The sequence below is a fragment of the Poecilia reticulata genome, chromosome 9 (genome assembly GCF_904066995.2).
Source record: "Poecilia reticulata chromosome 9, P_reticulata-male-v2, whole genome shotgun sequence".
NCBI classification, from domain to species: Eukaryota; Metazoa; Chordata; class Actinopteri; order Cyprinodontiformes; family Poeciliidae; genus Poecilia; species Poecilia reticulata.
Window position 1 is genome coordinate 30,766,499 of NC_088838.1, and position 17,022 is coordinate 30,783,520.

The 17,022-nt window shown below is 40.3% G+C and overlaps 1 protein-coding gene across 2 annotated transcripts in view; it reads left to right on the forward strand.

Annotated features, from left to right (window-relative positions):
- The window catches only part of bmp2k (BMP2 inducible kinase), a 53,831-nt gene extending 36,874 nt beyond the window's left edge, over positions 1-16,957 (forward strand). The window contains exons 10-16 of one of the 2 annotated variants that reach the window (XM_008417764.3): positions 264-415; positions 705-859; positions 2,168-2,302; positions 4,125-4,339; positions 5,223-5,398; positions 6,198-6,302; positions 15,067-16,957. In XM_008417764.3, coding sequence (XP_008415986.1) covers positions 264-415; positions 705-859; positions 2,168-2,302; positions 4,125-4,339; positions 5,223-5,398; positions 6,198-6,302; positions 15,067-16,385 — 2,257 coding nt within the window. In that variant the 3' untranslated portion in view covers positions 16,386-16,957. The remainder of the gene's footprint in view (positions 1-263; positions 416-704; positions 860-2,167; positions 2,303-4,124; positions 4,340-5,222; positions 5,399-6,197; positions 6,303-15,066) is intronic. The other variant, XM_008417765.3, reaches the window with a different exon arrangement.
- The last annotated feature ends 65 nt before the right edge of the window (positions 16,958-17,022 follow it).

Below are 17,022 nucleotides of genomic sequence, written 5' to 3' on the forward strand. Positions count from 1 at the left end.
TTTTGTTTCTCTCCGTGTTCGTTCTTCTTTCCTTCCTCCTGAAGTTTTTCCTTATTTTCTTATTTCCTTTCCCTGTTTTCTGTCCTTCCTTCCAGTTTCTGTGTTGTTAATCCAGGATTCAGATATAAATATCAGCCATAAATAAATTGGATTTCAGTATTTTTCATATTAAAATTAGCTTAGAGCAAAGAGAACTGATAAAGTTTGGGAATATGAAGGAATCCTGCAGGTAAACAGAAACGTCTGTCCCGGTTCTGTTTCAGGATAACCGACTCCGTGGGTCCAACAGAAACATCCATCGCTCCCAGGCAGCGGCCGAAGGCGGCGAACAGCAACGTCCTGCCGCCGCTCACCAACACCGTCACTCCTGTCAAAATGGCCGTGCCTTCAGCGCCCGTCAGCAACGGCCAGAAAGGTCAGGCCACTTTCCCGCTCAGTGTGTTTTATACCTCTGGGTTACTCTTTTGGTTTAAAGCAGGGCTGTCCAAACTGTTAAAAGTTTTGGATCTACAGTGAGTAACGTCCAGTTTTTACAAAAACGGCAAAATCAGACTTAAAAGTAAGTTAAATATATTTTGATATTTCTATTTATTTATTTATTCTTGCATTGTTTTGGCCTGTTAATCCTTTTGACCTGTCCGTTTTGGCCCACCTGAGAAAAACTTGGGACACCCCTAGTTTAAACCGTCCTCGTGTCTGTCCAGCTCCCACTCCTGGATCGGGACAGCCGTCCGTCCAGACGGCGCCCGGCAGCCAGCAGCACCGCGTCCTGCAGCAGCTGCAGCCTGGAGACCTGCGCCTCCAGCAGCTGCAGCAGCAGCAAGCCGTGCAGCAGCAGCAGCAGCTGCAATACCTGCAGGTATCAAACCGCCATCACTCACCAGAACAAACACTGCTTTGGTAGAAATTATATTTATTCAGAAACAATTATTACCAGTAGATGTGGACGAGGAATAGAACATCAGAAACGCACTACAAGAACACAAAATCTTACTATTTAGTAGTTTTGGTCTCTTTTCTAGTGTAAATATCTTAAGTACACTTGAAATAAGACAAAACTAATTTACAAGTTATAGGAGCTGGTTTTAAAAAGTACCAGCTTCTCTTATGACATGAGAAATATTCCTTGTTCTAAGTATAATAATCTTACAGTGGAACAAGTTCTTTTTCATCAATATTGAGGAATTATTTACTTAAACAAGCGCCCACGTCTTTCTGAATGTTATTGTAAGTTAGTTTTGCCTCTTTTCTGTAACTCGACCAAAATACTTGGTGTTTCTGTTGCTGGTTTAAACATGAAGGCTGTAAAGGTTTGACATGCAGGTTAGTTTAGTTCCTGTTGTGTTTACGTTTCGTTCCAGGCGTGGCTCAGTGGAACGGCGCACTTTGATTTGAGAGGAGGAACACAAGCTTTCTCTGCTTAAATGGTCTGAAAGACTGAAAATATAAACCAGAACCAGAGAGACCTGGAAAAAATTTTTAATTATCATTCAAATGGATCGAAGAAAAGCAAAGATATTCAAGACTAATCTGTTAATAATGGAATACAATAGAAATATGATTATTGTCTCTCAGTGGAGATATGCAGGTGAAATGGCAGCAAAAGACATGTAGGTTCACAGAAAAGTTGCAAAAGTGTTAAAAAAATATATATAAAAAAAACCTATTAATGTAAAGTGCACTTTACATTTATAAAAGTCTCAGGGCTACAGTCGATAAAACAGTTAATATAAAACGGTGATACAGTCCATAAAATCCAGATTTAAACATAAAAATGTTTTGAAAAAGACAGAAAATTCTTTACAATGGAGTAAATCAGTATAAATGTAGAAAAAACAGATGTGCAACAGCAGCAGAAATGTCATTTAACAAGGAGTAAATTGTCCAAATACCATCAGGAATGTAAAAACTTTGTTGGGAGCAGTAATGTCTGTAGAGTCTAAAGGAAGGAAGGATCTGTGGTGTCGCTCCTTTATCAACTTCAGATGCAGCAGTTTGTCAAAGAAGGAGTTTTCTAATTCAGCAGCCGCTTCATGCATGGAGAGTAATCAGACACTCCTCTTTTTAAAATTATCCCTGCTGCTTTGATCTGGAACATGAAGAGCTGTTTTATGCACCTCTGCTTTTAGCTGGATGAGTAACGATGCTTTTCTCCGCCATGTGTCAGTACCAACAGGCCGTGCAGCAGTCCCTGCAGCTCCAGCACCAGCAGGCTCTGCTGCTGCAGCAGCAGCAGCAGCAGCAGATGATGATGCAGCCGATGTATCAGCAGCAGGTGGCTCAGGCTCAGTACGCTGCCATGGTGAGTTCTGCCAAAGCATCCATGATCTCCTTCCTGTTTGAGATAAACACCCATCAGACTGAGTTTATTTCTTTTTGTCATTTTAAAGCTTCTCCGTCTAAGTTGTGACAGAATTTCAGGGCATATTTCACCCAAAACTGCAGTAAATAGTTTGATCAAATGACAGTGAAACACATGGAGGCGCAGCATGAAATATCACCGAGCTGCATATTTCATTTAATGTCAGAATGGCTCCAGTTTGCTTTTCTCTGCTCCCAAAACTGGCAGCAAGTCCTCCTTCACTCAAATCTCCCCCCGGTCTCTGCCAAGCAGCATCAGAAACAGACGCTCAAACTTCCTACTCCATCTCTCCAAACATTCAGAGAACTCGTATTTACGCAGCTCCTGAACCAAACACACAAACACAGGTCCCCCAAATGTGCGCCGTAAGGGCGGCGCAATTTTTAGCCCGTCTCTCCCACCGAACACGCACCATCTGCTTTGTTTCAGAAGCAATCTGGTCCGAGCGAAGCCACCGGGGGATCGAACAGAGGGTGGAAATGGAGCGTTTTGCACCGACATACGAGGCGGTTCACAGGAAGGGGGGGGTCTTAATTCCCCGGATACCTGCTGAACATTTAAAGGAAGCGTTCAGCGTAATTGTAGACTTGCTCTGCATGAAAAATATGGAGATTTTGCAGGTTTGAAATGTGCTTTTATAAACGATTAATCGCGATTAATCGATTATTAAAATAATTGTCAACTTATTTAGTAATAGTTTAATAGTTAGCTGGACTCCTGTTTGGATCCAGGTAATCATGCAACAGTAATCACACATTCATTACCTTTGGTTTTATTCATAATCTGTATTGTTGTTGCTGTTTTTCCTGCCTGCTGTTTTCCTGTGTCTTCAGGATTCTGTTTGTTTTCCAAGGAACTTTTGAGGCCATAAACAGAGCAGCTGGATCTATAAGATTTATAAGATAAAATTTCCCACAACTGGACTCCGTATTAACTGGGGCTGAAACGATTAATGGTGATTAATCGATTATCAAAACAATCATCAAATAATTTAGTAATCAAATAATTAACTGGAGTATACAAACTAAAAAAAGCAATTTGCTGGAAGAAAAACGCATTCAGAGAAGTAATTGAGACAAAACTGTACAAACAAATGCATTTTAAATAAATTTTGTCTGTAAATATGTTCTACCCAAAACTCCTCAAGTGGCCTGGTTCTAGCTTTACCTGGGTCAAATTCTGTAAAAATAAATAAATAAAAATCTCATATTCTCCACCTATTATTATCAAAGTATTAATTGGGTAATAATTGATGTTTAGCAGAAAGTGCTGGACTTTTCACAAATTGATCTGAGGTTTTTTGCGTCCGTTGCTTCTAATGAAGTGTTCACTAAAGAAATACTTTGTTGTTGCATTTTGCTCAATAAAATGTTTTCCTTATTTAAAAAAAGGAATTGAATTGTTTCATCTTTTATTGTTTTTTGTAGTATTGTTTAATAATTGGTTAAATCAGAAATTGGCAGAATGTGCCTTTTTTTTTCGTTTTATCCGATTAATCGAGAGTAATCGTCAGAGTTGAGTATAAAAAGCAAGAGGAAGAATATTTCAGGATCTTCCCTGCATGTTGAGCTCTGATTGTTTCAGTTTCTGTTTTCTGCTCTTTGACTTTCATTCCTTCATCCCTCCCTCCCACCATGTCCCCCAGCTTCCCAGAACCAGAACTGGTTTCTAACAACATTTCATCATCATTTTTGCACCATGAAGTCAATGGTCCGTCCTTCATTCCCGTCCCCCTCTTCTCCCTCTCTTCCTTCCCTAACAGCTGCACCAGTACCAGCAGGCTTTTGTCCAGCAGCAGCAGCAGCATCATCATCATCATCACCACCAGCAGCAGCATCATCCCGCTCAGCAGCCTCTTCCCTATCTGTCTTCCCCTCTTGAGTTCCAGATCCCTCTGGGTTCTTATAGTGCTGCCACGCCCACAGCTGGACCCATCGCTGGACCATCACCTGTGGAAACCACCTACACTAACCCCAGGTGACACATTTTCACTTTGCCCACAGTAACATTCAAGCATTTTTAAGGTAATTTGTCAAACTTTTCCAGCACTTAGGAGATAAAAACAACAGTTTCAGGTCACTATTATGTGTTCATGTTGCTCTACAGCTGTTGCAAGGTGAACTAAATCAGGGGTTCCCAAACTTTTAACCCATTAACCTCTGGCTTGGAACTCCCTCTGTTGAAAATGCTGCAAAATATGGAAAGAAACTCACTTTGAACAACACTGAACTAAAATATAACAAACGTTTAGGTTTTCAAACGTCTGCCTCTCACCTTGTACATCTGACTGGTCAAAAAGCAACAAAAAAAATGGTTTCATTTCTGTATAAAGTCACTGAAGGTGCTTCATATTGGAACTGCAGCGTAATGTAATAAAGTGCAATCCAATGTTTGATTAAAAACCTACATTTGGAACCAGATATTTTCATACATGTAATAAAAACACTATTTGTTTTGCACTGTCTGAAGTTGAATCAAGCTTTAGGTTAGCTAGAATCACCAAAATATTTCTACTTCCTAAAAGCCAGAAAACTTCACTTTTTTTTTTGTTTTTAGGTATTTTTGTGAAACTTTCTTTGTATTTTATGTTTAGGTACTTAATTTGAGCAGGACGTCATTGGTGTTGGCACAATTTTCTTCAGTTGTTTCTATGTGATTAATATTTATTATTCCTATGAATCTGTGTAATTGAGATAAAAGGTAAGCTTATACTTTAGACATTGTTTGTTCAAATTGGGTGATTTAAAAAAAATTGTTTTTGTCTCAAAATGTGGTGCAGGAGAAGTTTGAAAATGTTTGAAAAGTGTTTGGATCCCTCTGGATCCGTGAGGCTCATGTTCCTGTTTTCCTCTCTGCGCAGCAGAAACCCCCTGCTGGCCACAGACGGTATCACGCCGACTTCCCAGAGCAGCAGCAGCAGCAGCAGCTTCAGCCACCCTCCCGACATGTCGGGCTGGAACCCGTTCGGAGAAGACAACTTCTCCAAACTGACCGAGGAGGAGCTGATCGACCGAGAGTTCGACATGCTCAGAGCAAGCAAGTCAACTTTTCTCTCCTTCCTTTTTGAACCAAAGTTTGAAACTCTGGAATTTCTAGTTTTGGTTTTCTATTTATTTGTTTTTTCACACTTGAAACCACATATTGTTATACATTTAATAAAAAGACGCACATTTCCTAAATTAATTTACGCTTAATTTTAATGTAAATTAACTTCATTGTGTGACGTTAATTTGCACTTTTTTTTTGTTTTGTCAGAATCACCAAAATTATTTCTATTTGGTAAAAAAAAACAAAAAACTATTGAAACTCAGAAATTTCAATGTTTTTTTTTTTTTAATAGAAAATTTATAAGTTTTCTTACTAATTTTTTACTTTTTGAGCTCAAACTTTTTGGTCTCAAAATAAAAAAAATTTCAAAAATATTCAACAATTGAAGCTCAGAAATGTCCTTGTTTTTTTTCTAGAAAATTTCTGAAATGTCAAAATGTCATTTTTTTTCTAAAAAATTTTTGACTTTTGAATCTCAGAAAATTTAGAATTTTTTCTAGAAAATTTCTGAGATTAATCTCAAAATTTTTGTTTTTCTAGCAATTTATTGGCTTTTCAAGCTCAAAAGTTTTTTTTCTAGAATTTTTTTAAAGATTAATCTAAAAAAATTCAGTCTTTTTTTTTTTCTTTTGGTGTGGAAATGAACTTCATTTTTTTAATCTACCCTAATTTTTTGTCGTATTTAACAAATATTAAATGTAACTTCCTGTAGATGCCCTGAAATTATCTCAAGACGCCGTCTTTAGTTCCTGTTTGTAACTGGGACGATGTGCTGATGTCCAAACAGAGAAGCCAGAAGAGCGAACGGTCGGCGTGGAAACGGACCCGGCGCCGGCTGCAGCTCTCCCGCCGGAGGATCTGTTCGGCTCGGTCCCCTTCGTGTCCAACGCAGGCAAGTCTTAGAGGAGTCTCTGCCCCGCCGGCCCGGTACTGTGGAGCCACCTGAGCCTCCAGGCGGGAACCCACAATAAACCAAGTTCCACTGGTGCAGCCGCAACCAGGAAGTGGGTTGCTGCTCCCGCTTTAACCAGGTGGAAAATTAAAGGCAGCCATGTTCTCCAAACATACTCAACACTGGGCTCATTTATCACTAGTTACCACTATTCTGCTCTGACAGACATTTATGCAACATGCTGAACTCTGCTCTGCAGGAAGCTAACGGTACCGACGTGTGGGAGGAGCCTCGAGTCTCTGCATTGACGCATTAGCTCTAAAAGCAATACGAACACCTAACAGGGCTGCTACTGCAAGGGCTGAACGATTCTCATCAGAAAGAAACGCCAACTAGATCAAAATGTAAAAAAGTAATCCATCTCACTGCAGATTTTTATGTTTTTGTTTTCTCGTCATGGTGCTCATGTTACAGAATCAGATATTTAGCATCAGAGCGTCCCTGGAGTTACGTACCTGATGACCTCAGTAAAATCTGTATTACTACTTTATTGATTATTTAGCTGATTTCTAAAGCTTTTTCTGATTTATAAGGTGTGTCAAAGTCCAGGGTTGGTTTTCGTTTCGCTTTTTGATTTCGTCAGTGACTACAGGTACATCTCAGTAAATTAGAATATCATTAAAAATGGATTTTGTTTTAATAATTCGATTCAGGAAGTGAAACAAGGTGATTAAAACTAAACTAGTTTCTTGGGGGATGCAGTTGGTTGGAGCTCCTTTGGCTTGAATAACTGCATCAGTGCGGCGTGCCATGGTCGGAGATCAGCTGGTGGTTCTGCTGAGGCGTTTGGGAAGTCCAAGTTTAACAGCAGCTTTCAGCTTGTCTATGTTGTGCACTGCAGTTTTTCCTTCCAACTTACTTTCCATTAACATTCTTGGACACAACATTCAGTTTCTTTAAGACTTTTTTCTATTGCAAAAATCCTTTTTTTCTTGTACTTTTTGTTGAACTCAGTAGAATAAATGTTTAGAATCTGTTTACACTTTTTGAATTGAATGTTTTTTTTTTTTTTTTTGATGATCTTCTAATTCGAGATGCACCTGTAGGAACCCGGTTCTGTTCGCGGTACTGAGCCCGTCTCACAGAAAACGTTTTGTTTACATCGTCGCCCATCGACACTGCAGACATTAGAAACCTGGAGCCAGATGTTCCGATCCGCTCTGGTCCAGGCTGACGACGCGCTCGCTAAGTGTCAAGCAATAAGCTTCTGTGCCTCCTTTTCCTTCCTGCTTCTCGATGTGAACTGGTTCTGTGGCTCGGTAGAAAAGCTGTGGAGTTAAACGTAACTATAAGCTGTGTTTTTATATTTTCTAGAAAGAGTGAGAGTATTTTGTTTTCGGTTCAGTTGCAGCAGAAACGAGGCAAGACGGCGATGCAATATAACCCTGTGAGCACTTGAATGTCGGCAGGAATGTTTTTGTCGTTTCTTTGTGAGCTGAAGTTTCTGTTTCAGAAAAATAAAAATAAACTACAGCAGAGAATTAGGGCCAAACAGAAATATATGGTGTTAATTTATAACCAAAAAATCTCAAGAAAAAATTTATAGAAAAAAATTACATTTGCAAAAAGAAATCCTTTTTTTTTTTTGACGCAAGCTATAAATTTGCAATATTACAATTAAATCATGGTAAAATATTCTCTAAAATTTAAACATTGCATGAAAAATAATATGAAAATAGATTTTCTGAGATTATAAAGTCAGATATTTCTAAAAAAAAAGTAGTAAATTTTCTGAGACCGAAGCAAAACGTTCAGGAGTTTAACGTCTGGATCTCTTGTAAAGTGTAAATGTCAGATCCGGTCTCTCTCCCTGCGTCAGAACGGGTTCTCCCGGGTCCAGACTCGCCCTGAACGCTTCGATCATGATCCAGAAATCACAGCTGAGACGGTGAAGAAGAAGATTCAAGATGGCCGCTTCGAGTCTGGACCCTGGAGCCGATCTGAGCTTTTAATTTTAGGACTTTTGGCTCTTTTTTTTGTTACAAATTTCTGACTTTATAATGTCTTTATTATTCTACTATTAGAAAACATGTTGATATTTTAGAAGTGGAAATTTCCCCCTGCGTTTCCACGTCTACAATGGCCCTGATGCTCTGTGGTGAAAATCTGCATCAAATCAACCAAACAAAAAAAGACCAAACAGATTTTATTCCGGTTTCATTCCTTCAGGCTGGCATGAAAAAAATTTGCTCCCAAATTTTTGATCAGCCTTCCAGCTTCCTGTCTCTGTGCCATCACACTTTTCAGGTTTTCCTCCTTCATGCTCCGTTTTTCTCTCTGAGCGTTGCAAACGCCGCTTCCTGCTTCAGGCTGGCTTCTCTACGTTTGGGGTCAGAAACCTTCAGTTTGGGAGACTTTGTGCTCGTTTTAGTCGAGGCTCATTTTCAAAGAGCAGAGCCGAAACCACTCGGTTCATTTTGGCATTAAATGATTCAACATGCAGGGTTTCCTGCACATCATTAAAGCTTTTTCCAAATTTAGATTAGTTTGGAAAAACAAACATAACGTTGGAGAAACGGGTTAATGTGAGGTTAAACTCCTACCTGCTAATTTCACTTTTTTTTAAAGTTTATTTTCAAGACATTCATCTGTAAGATGCCAGGTATGCACTGCCAAAACACTAAATGTTACCCAGTACATTTGGTCTAGTTTATAGTGCAAATATCTTATTACACTTTAAGACAAAACTAACTTACAAGTAACTTTTCAGCAAGATATGAGCTGGATTTGAGTCGACAATTGATGAATGTTGATGAAAAAGTTCTGGTTCCACATGCAGATTATTTCACTCAAGACATTTTTCCAGCGTTTTAAATGAAATAATCTGCTGATGACGTCACAACGCTTTTTAAATACAAGTGTTAAGGAATTAGTTACTTAAAATAAGCTCCTATTTCTTGCTGAAAAGTTACTTAAGTTAGTTTTTGTCTTATTTCTAGTGAACTAGAATCTGGACCAAAAATACTTGGTAATATTTAGTTTGAAAATTGTTTTATCCCAGTTTTTATATCTGGAGGTGAAGAGAAAAGCAAGAAGTTATTCAAAGAAAACAAACTTTGTAGCTCAAATATCGATTCTTTATTCAGGTGTGACTCCAGATTTAAATTTCTAATATTTCTCGACTTTTTCAGTCCGACATCATGATTTATGATGTCATAAAATGCATTTATATTTCTGTGTTGCATTTGAAATGTCATTATTCTGTTGATCAGAAGTGATCAGACAAACTCTTCAGCTCCCTGACAAAAAGCCTCAGCTCATCGTTTCTCTTGTAGATTCGGATAAAAACGACAATTTGATGAAACTTGTGACCCTTTCTTGGTTGTTTTCTGTTTGTGGCTCTTTGCTGTTTGGCTGCGAATGCTTCCTTTCAGTTTCTGGGCTGCATGTCTGTGTGCCGCCGTCGCTCAGTGACTTCCTCCTCCATCGTCCACTTTTTTTTATTTTTTAGCTGAAGGTAAGTTCACGTTCCCGCTCACACCCTGAACGGCTTCAGTTCACCTCAGTTTGTTTTTCGCTCTTTTCGTTCTTCATTCAGTGAGACAGCCATACTCAGAAACATCTTGTTCATGTGTTTTTGGTGGATGGAGCCAAAAATAAAAATAAAAAAAAAAGGGACAAAGAGAGCCATGAGCTGCACTTTACAGCAGAACCAGATTATTGTCCCACTTGGATCTCTGAATATAATGTTACATGTTTACATTTCTGTATTTTTGTTGATCTCAGTATGTGTGTAATCGTTTTTTTCCCCCCCCCACCCTGCAGAGGAGTTGGAAACGTTTTTGGTTTTTGCCCGACGTGAGCGGCTCCCCGTCACTAACATGTCTTATTCCTTGTTTTCTGGCCTGTAACATTCTGTGAGTGTGAATGTATTTCTTTATAGAATGTTCCTGACGAATAAAAAAGAGCATTTCAAATCAAATTTCACTTTTGGTTGTTTCTTTTAAGTCTCTCCACCAAGAGCAAGATGTTCCTGATGTGGCTGTCTCAGTTTGAGCTCCGAGACCCAACACAATCTGGTTCTGGTTCTGTCCTGATGAGTGGCAAATGTAGCTTATTTCCAGAGTTTGGAAAATGTAGATTATGGTTTCCTCATTACAACTTGACCTTTTTTTATCCCAAGAGTTCAGTTCTTCATAGGGCTGGTTGATAATTTGATCTTATCGAGTATTCACATTTTTTTTTTTTTTTTTGTTTTTTTTTTGAAGATTTAATTTTTGGAAAATTGGGATTTTATTTTATTTTTTTCACCTGTTCAATTTGTTTCCATAGATCAGCACAGGCGGCCATCTTGCTTGACAAGCATATTTAACAGCTTCTGCTTATTTAAAAAGGAATTTATTTGTTTATTTGCATCTTTATTGCACTTCTAATGAAAATGAGAAGTTAAAAAGCTGATATTTTCTAAAAATGAAAAAGGTGGTGATTTAAAAAAAAATCCAATTAATCAATTTTCAACTAAAATAATTGTTACAGCCTTAATAGGAAAACGAATGACTAGGTTTTCTGATTTTGTGTGTAATTGATTATAGAAATGGATCTAATCTAAGCTAATATGGGTTTAAACCAATCCAAGTCAACAAACCCGTAAAACATTGGACTAAAAATAGATGGACATTTTTAGCAAATTGAGTCATTAAAAGTATGAAATAAAATGTTTAGGACCATATTTTTGAATAATTAGCACAGGAAGTGTATTTTTGAACAGGCAGGTGTGTTGAACAGCTTTTGGAGAAGGTAGGTAGGCAAAGTCAAGACATGAACTCTGAACAGGCCTCATGGAGCGGGTCGGCCCGGTGCTGCGATATGTGCCAGTAAGCTAATACAATAGAACCGAACTTCAGAAATTGCCGTTCTACATAGTATTTTAAATTAATTCCTGTCATTGGCACATTTTCTCACACACATTAATATTTTTGGCAATCAAAGAAATGATTAAAGACAGAGTTTCTAACTTGATGTGATTATTTAATTGTTTTGGGGGATTTCTGAATAAAGAGCACAATGTTTTTATTTGATAGAAATTATTAGATTTTTATATTGACATTGATGAACAGACACTTTTACAGGGTTTTGTTAAAGGATATACTTGCATAATTCCATAATTTAATGTACATTTAACGTTTAAAGACGAGAAACAATTTTAAACTACATATTTTTCTTACTTTTTTCCAGAGAAAAAATATTACAGTATGTCAACTCTGCTATTGACAGCAAAGAGTGAAAATAATTCTAACAGTAAATTATTTTTATTTCATTACATAAACTGTATTATTACACTCATACTTCAGATTGAGATTTTAAAAATACACAAAGTGAAAGAATAAAACATTTATTTATTATACTGGGAACACTGGTCACAGGCTTCAGTCTGCTGGTCACACTGGGAGAACTCAATGACTTCTGAGATGTCCTGGTTCACAGGCTAAAGCCAAGGATAAAAGAAATTATCCAAAAGTGAAATTGAAAATGTTTCCTTTACATTCAGAAAAAGACATTTTCAGCATGTTGGGTTCTGACTCGTAGCATCTTTATAGCTAAATGCCGACATGGAGAAGCTGAGCTGGAAACGGAGACATGGAGAAGCTGAACTAGAAACAGACTGAAGACCAGCAGCTCCAGCTCTGATCCTGACTGATCTTTCCTCACTAAATCCTCTGGTTTTTAATTAACTTCTCCTCTAACAGCAGTTTCTCATCAGCTGTCTCTCATTAGATAACAGTGTGAAAACGTTAGCTGCTATGCTAACAATCAGCGGTTACTTCCGGCCAATTAAACTACATAGGAAATATTTTCCGGTTGTTTATAAGCGAATTTCTGGCTGCAAAGTCAAGTAATTCTGATCTTTCATCATTGCCTGTGAAAGGTAATCCTAATGAATCCAGTTTGTTTCGTAAAACGGTTGAAATAAATCCACACAGCACAGAACTTAAGGAGCTCCGAGCTCTGCTGCCACATAGAAGATGGCGGACGCTGTTATGTACGACTCGGCCTCCATGAGGCGTCTAGTATTCATGTCTACGGGCCTCGAGATGAAATGACGTCAGATAATTTTGTTAAAACCACATTAGCAGACAAGTTTGGTGTTCCTGGAAGTTGAATATTTTTGATGAATTGCAGAAAATTGCTCATCAAAAGGCTGAAATTGTGTGTAAACCTAATATAATGTGTCTTTGGTAACAGTTACAAACTGATTAAACCTGCTTAAATACAAAATAAGGAAAAGTTGAACTGAGAAGCTGAAGTTAAGCCGTTTGGAGAACTGATTGTCTACAACATAAATCTAACGTGAATTGTCTAAAATAAAACCCAAATTTTAAGAAATGCAACAGTTTTCATGAAAAACTCATAACAGTGTTTATAGGCTGGGATCTAATCCAGCCTAAGGGTCAAGATTATAACCCGAGTGATTTGTACTTTATGACATTTCTTTTAAAACTTGAAATACATTTATAAATACAAAAAAGGCTTTTAAATGATAAATCTTAGATTCCAGTCTGTATCCATACTTTTTTTCTGACTGACTAAAATCCTCGCTAATCAGTAAATGACTGTTTATAAAAGGAAAACAAGCAGTCAAAAATAAAACCATTTACAGTTGTAAAAACTTCCGGTGGGTAAATAAGTTTGACGCAACAACTTTTAACCAGAAATAATTTACTATAACGGGACATATTTTTACAGGATACAGTGTCTGTTGCGCCAGATTCCCAAAGAGAACAATCCCGTTTCCCCCATGTGTTGGTTTCTTGTGAAGAATCTACGTGGCTCGTAATCCCGCATCTTATTCCCAGTCCAGATGAAGACAATCTGACGTCCCTGAGCGATTAAAGATGTTTTCGGAGGTGAACCTGATTAAAGTTGTAATCTGTGGCCGGTGCAGGGAGCTGAACAGATGCACGGCTCTAACTAATATCCCGGACCCGGTGGATGGCGGCGCCGCCTCGCTTCCTGCTTTTGGCGGATCCGCGGCCTCGTTCTGCCAGTTTGGAAAAGGATGAGGGGAGGTTTGAGTTTGTTCGTGTTCGCAGCAGGGGGTTCCTCTGATTTAGAGCTTCGTATAATCAGGAACAATAATTTGGCTTCTTCTTTGTGGCACCATTTACTTTCAGCACAATTGGAGGCTCTCCACTCGCTAATTAGGCTAATTTTTTAGTTGCCATTATGCAAATGTTTTGGACATAAAATCACAGAGGTTCTTTTTTTTTTGTTCCGTCGGATGCAGAATTTTCTTTTCTTTGTCTTTTTTTTTGCTTCAGGTTTTCTGACTTAAAGCTTCAATCTTTTCTGTGAGATTTGATCTGAAGTAATTTTGTGGATCTTGGAAGAGGCTCAGCATCTTATTCCTGCGGCTCTTTAAGCCCGTTCATCTCACTGCGCGGGTCCGAAGTCACAGCAGCTTTTCCACCATGTTGCTGCTCTGCTGCTTCAATGAGACGCGAACTGTCGGCATTTGTCGGATAATCGTTTTAAAGTCATTTCAGTAACGCTGCGTGTTCAGGAGGTCGAGTGGGAAAATGAAAAGATTTCTGCTGTTGGAGTTTTTCAAGAGTTAGTTTTAATGAAAATTACTTGAAAATGTAAGTATGTTTGAATGTAGAAATGAACTTAAGAGTTCCATATGCAAACTATTGGAAAGTTTATCCATCCATCCATTTTCTTGACACCCTTGTCCCTTAGTGGGGTCAGGAGGGTTTGCTGGTTCCACGATGGCCCTACATGGGCAAACCCATGGGGCCATCGTGGAACCCGCAGACAAACCCATATGGGGCCCATCTGGTCTGCCCTCCTTTTCCCCACATGGGGCCCACATAGGCATGCTGGCAGGGGGGTCACCCTGGACAGGTCGCCAGTCTGTCGCAGGGCAACACAGAGACACACAGGACAAACAACCATGCATACACACACTCACACCTAGGGGCAATTTAGAGAGGCCAATTATTGGAAAGTTTAGTGGAAGTAAAAAGTGTGGTAGGAAAAATGGTGCATGTAGATGCATCACCTGGACAATGGAGAAAAAGAACAAGGACTCCAAAGTCCTGATCTCAGGTGAAAGTAAAGTTTGCATTTCATTTGTAAATCAATTCAATCGGTGATGATTTGGGTGCCAGATCATCTGCTGGTACTGATCAACTGAGTTTTCTGAAGTTCTTGCTCAACAGTTCACATTCACACTGCATTCTGTCAAATCCAAACCCTTTCATAAAACTATTCCCCTCCTCACCTGTGATGGCGCTGCATCAAGAACAATTTAAGGAAACGACACAAAAACCTTTGAAGAAGATACTGAGTGAAAGAAAACCACCCAACCTGAAAATGTAACAAATGTTGCATCTTGGTCTCCCATCAAACTTAGTCTACTAGACTATCAGGTATGAAAACACACTAAATATTTTTGCTAGATGGTTTGTTGCCTTCAGAAATCCCAGTTGACCACCCCAAGCGAACCGGACTTTCAAAGCAAACCAACTCTAGTCAATTAAAGTGAACTAAACATGACTGGTGTGAATGAACCCTAAGAGTCCTTCATTTTTGTTTGTCCTGAAAGCTTTAATGAGATGCTGGTTTCATTTCCAGCAGGACTTGGTACTGGCCCACATTGCCAAAGGTACCAATATCTGTATCAATTAAGATTTTTACATCTCTGCAGGGTTTGAGATAAAGATAAAACAATTTTATGTGTTATTTTCTGATTTCTGCACAGGAACTGGTGTGATGCAGAGTGAGCCGCCTGTCGACGAGCTTCCCGCCAACGTCCAGGCCCCCGTCGAGGATCCTCAGCCGGTCAAGGAGCCAAAATCGGGAAAGAAGAGCAGCTGCAAACTCGCCGATGAGTCCGACAGCGACTTCGAGTCCGACCCTCCATCTCCAAAAAGCAGTGAAGATGAAGAGCAGGAGGAAGAGGAGGCCTTGAACAGCGAGCACGGTGACGACACCGAGCCGGAAAATCTGGGTCAGAGGCCTCTACTGATGGACTCCGAGGAAGAGGAAGATGATGATAAACATAGCTCAGATTCGGACTGTGATGTCAGCAAGGTCAAAGGCCGCTCAAAGAAACCAGCTGCCGCTAAAGTAGCCAATCCCACCGCTTCCAGGAGTCCTGGAGGGCGGTCTCAGGAGAGCCTCATCACCCCTACCGTGTCTTCCGGCAGAGCGGAAGGTGTGGACGTGTTCGGCTCCATTCCTTTCGTTGGCGGAGCTTCGCCCGTCGGGCCCACAGAGAGCAACGATATCTTCACCAAAGCGCCTTTCCGGCAGGTCAGCCAGGAGGAGCTGGCTGCTGATGAGTTTGATGTTTTCACCAAAGCCCCGTTCAGCCGGAACGTGTCGAAGTCCGGAAGGAGCGGCAGTCAGACGCCGCCCCTATCCCCGGAAGGCACCGACATCTTCGGCTTCTCTCCGTTCCAGCCGGGCCACACAGAACCTCCGCCTACCTCCCGGAGCGCCGAAGACATCTTCCAGTCGCCGTTCGAGGAGCCGTCGAGTCTCCAGCAGAGACAGAAGCAGCGCAGCCTCCAGAAGTTGTCTTCCCGACAGAGAAAAACCAAGCAGGAGACGACGGCGGGGGGCAGCAACGGCAAGCGGCACCACGGAACCCCAACCGGAGGACGCAAAACCAACAAGTCCAGCTACCGCACTCCAGAGAAGGTCCGCAGGCACAAGAAGGTGGGCCGCCGAGATTCCCAGAGCAGCAACGAGTTCCTGAGCACCTCCGACTCCAAGGAGAACATCAGCGTGGACATCAGCATGGCCGAAGGGAAGGACACCATGGCGCCTCTTCCGGTGGACGACGTTCTTCTAGACCCGTTCGGGGCCAAACCCTTCCACCCTCAGTACCCGGGCCTTGGCGACGGTAAACCCGACATGAGCACCGCCAACGGGGGAAGGATCATAGATGATTTCGGGGCGGTTCCCTTCACGGAACTGGTGATCCACAGCGGGCCGCAGCAGCCGGTGGTGGCGCCTTCGCAGCCGCTGGACCTGGACCCTTTTGGAGCGGCGCCGTTCCCCTCCAAGCAGTAACTCAACATGTCTTCCGCCAGTAGCCGTTAACCCACAGCTGTGTTTTTTTGTTTTGTTTTTTGGTTTGGGATCATTTCTAATCTGAAGCTAGCCTGAATCCTGTGGAGTGTTTCTCTCTGCGCCTGCCTTCTATGCTGCATCTCAACGCTTTTAGGAACTGAGAGTTTGTACTGTGATTTAAAGTTAATGCTCGACTTTTTCGTCTGCCTTGTGATAAGTTTTAGCACCACGAAGCCTTACCTGAGCTGGGCCCGACCCGCCGCACAGTACCTCGGTAAAAAAAAAAAAAAAAAGCATAGTTTGACATAATTTGGGAGCAGCGTTTAACCACTTTGTCGTCATTTTTAGGTTTTTAATCTATGCATACTTTCCCTGCAGCCATTGTGGGAGTGGGTGCATTTCACTGGAAGGGAACTTTATTTTATTGTACTTTACTAAAGAAAAAAAAAATTTACCTTTTTTTTTCGTTTTTAGGCTCTTAACTGTTCTTTGTAGCAGAAAAACCTCTGCTCAATTATTGGTTATTTTCTTTTTTTTATGAACTCAAAATAAAAACACAATGATGCAGCCAGTCCCTTGTGGAGGATTTAGTACCTGTGGAGCATTTCTGATTAATTCTGACAAGTTTGTTGGATTT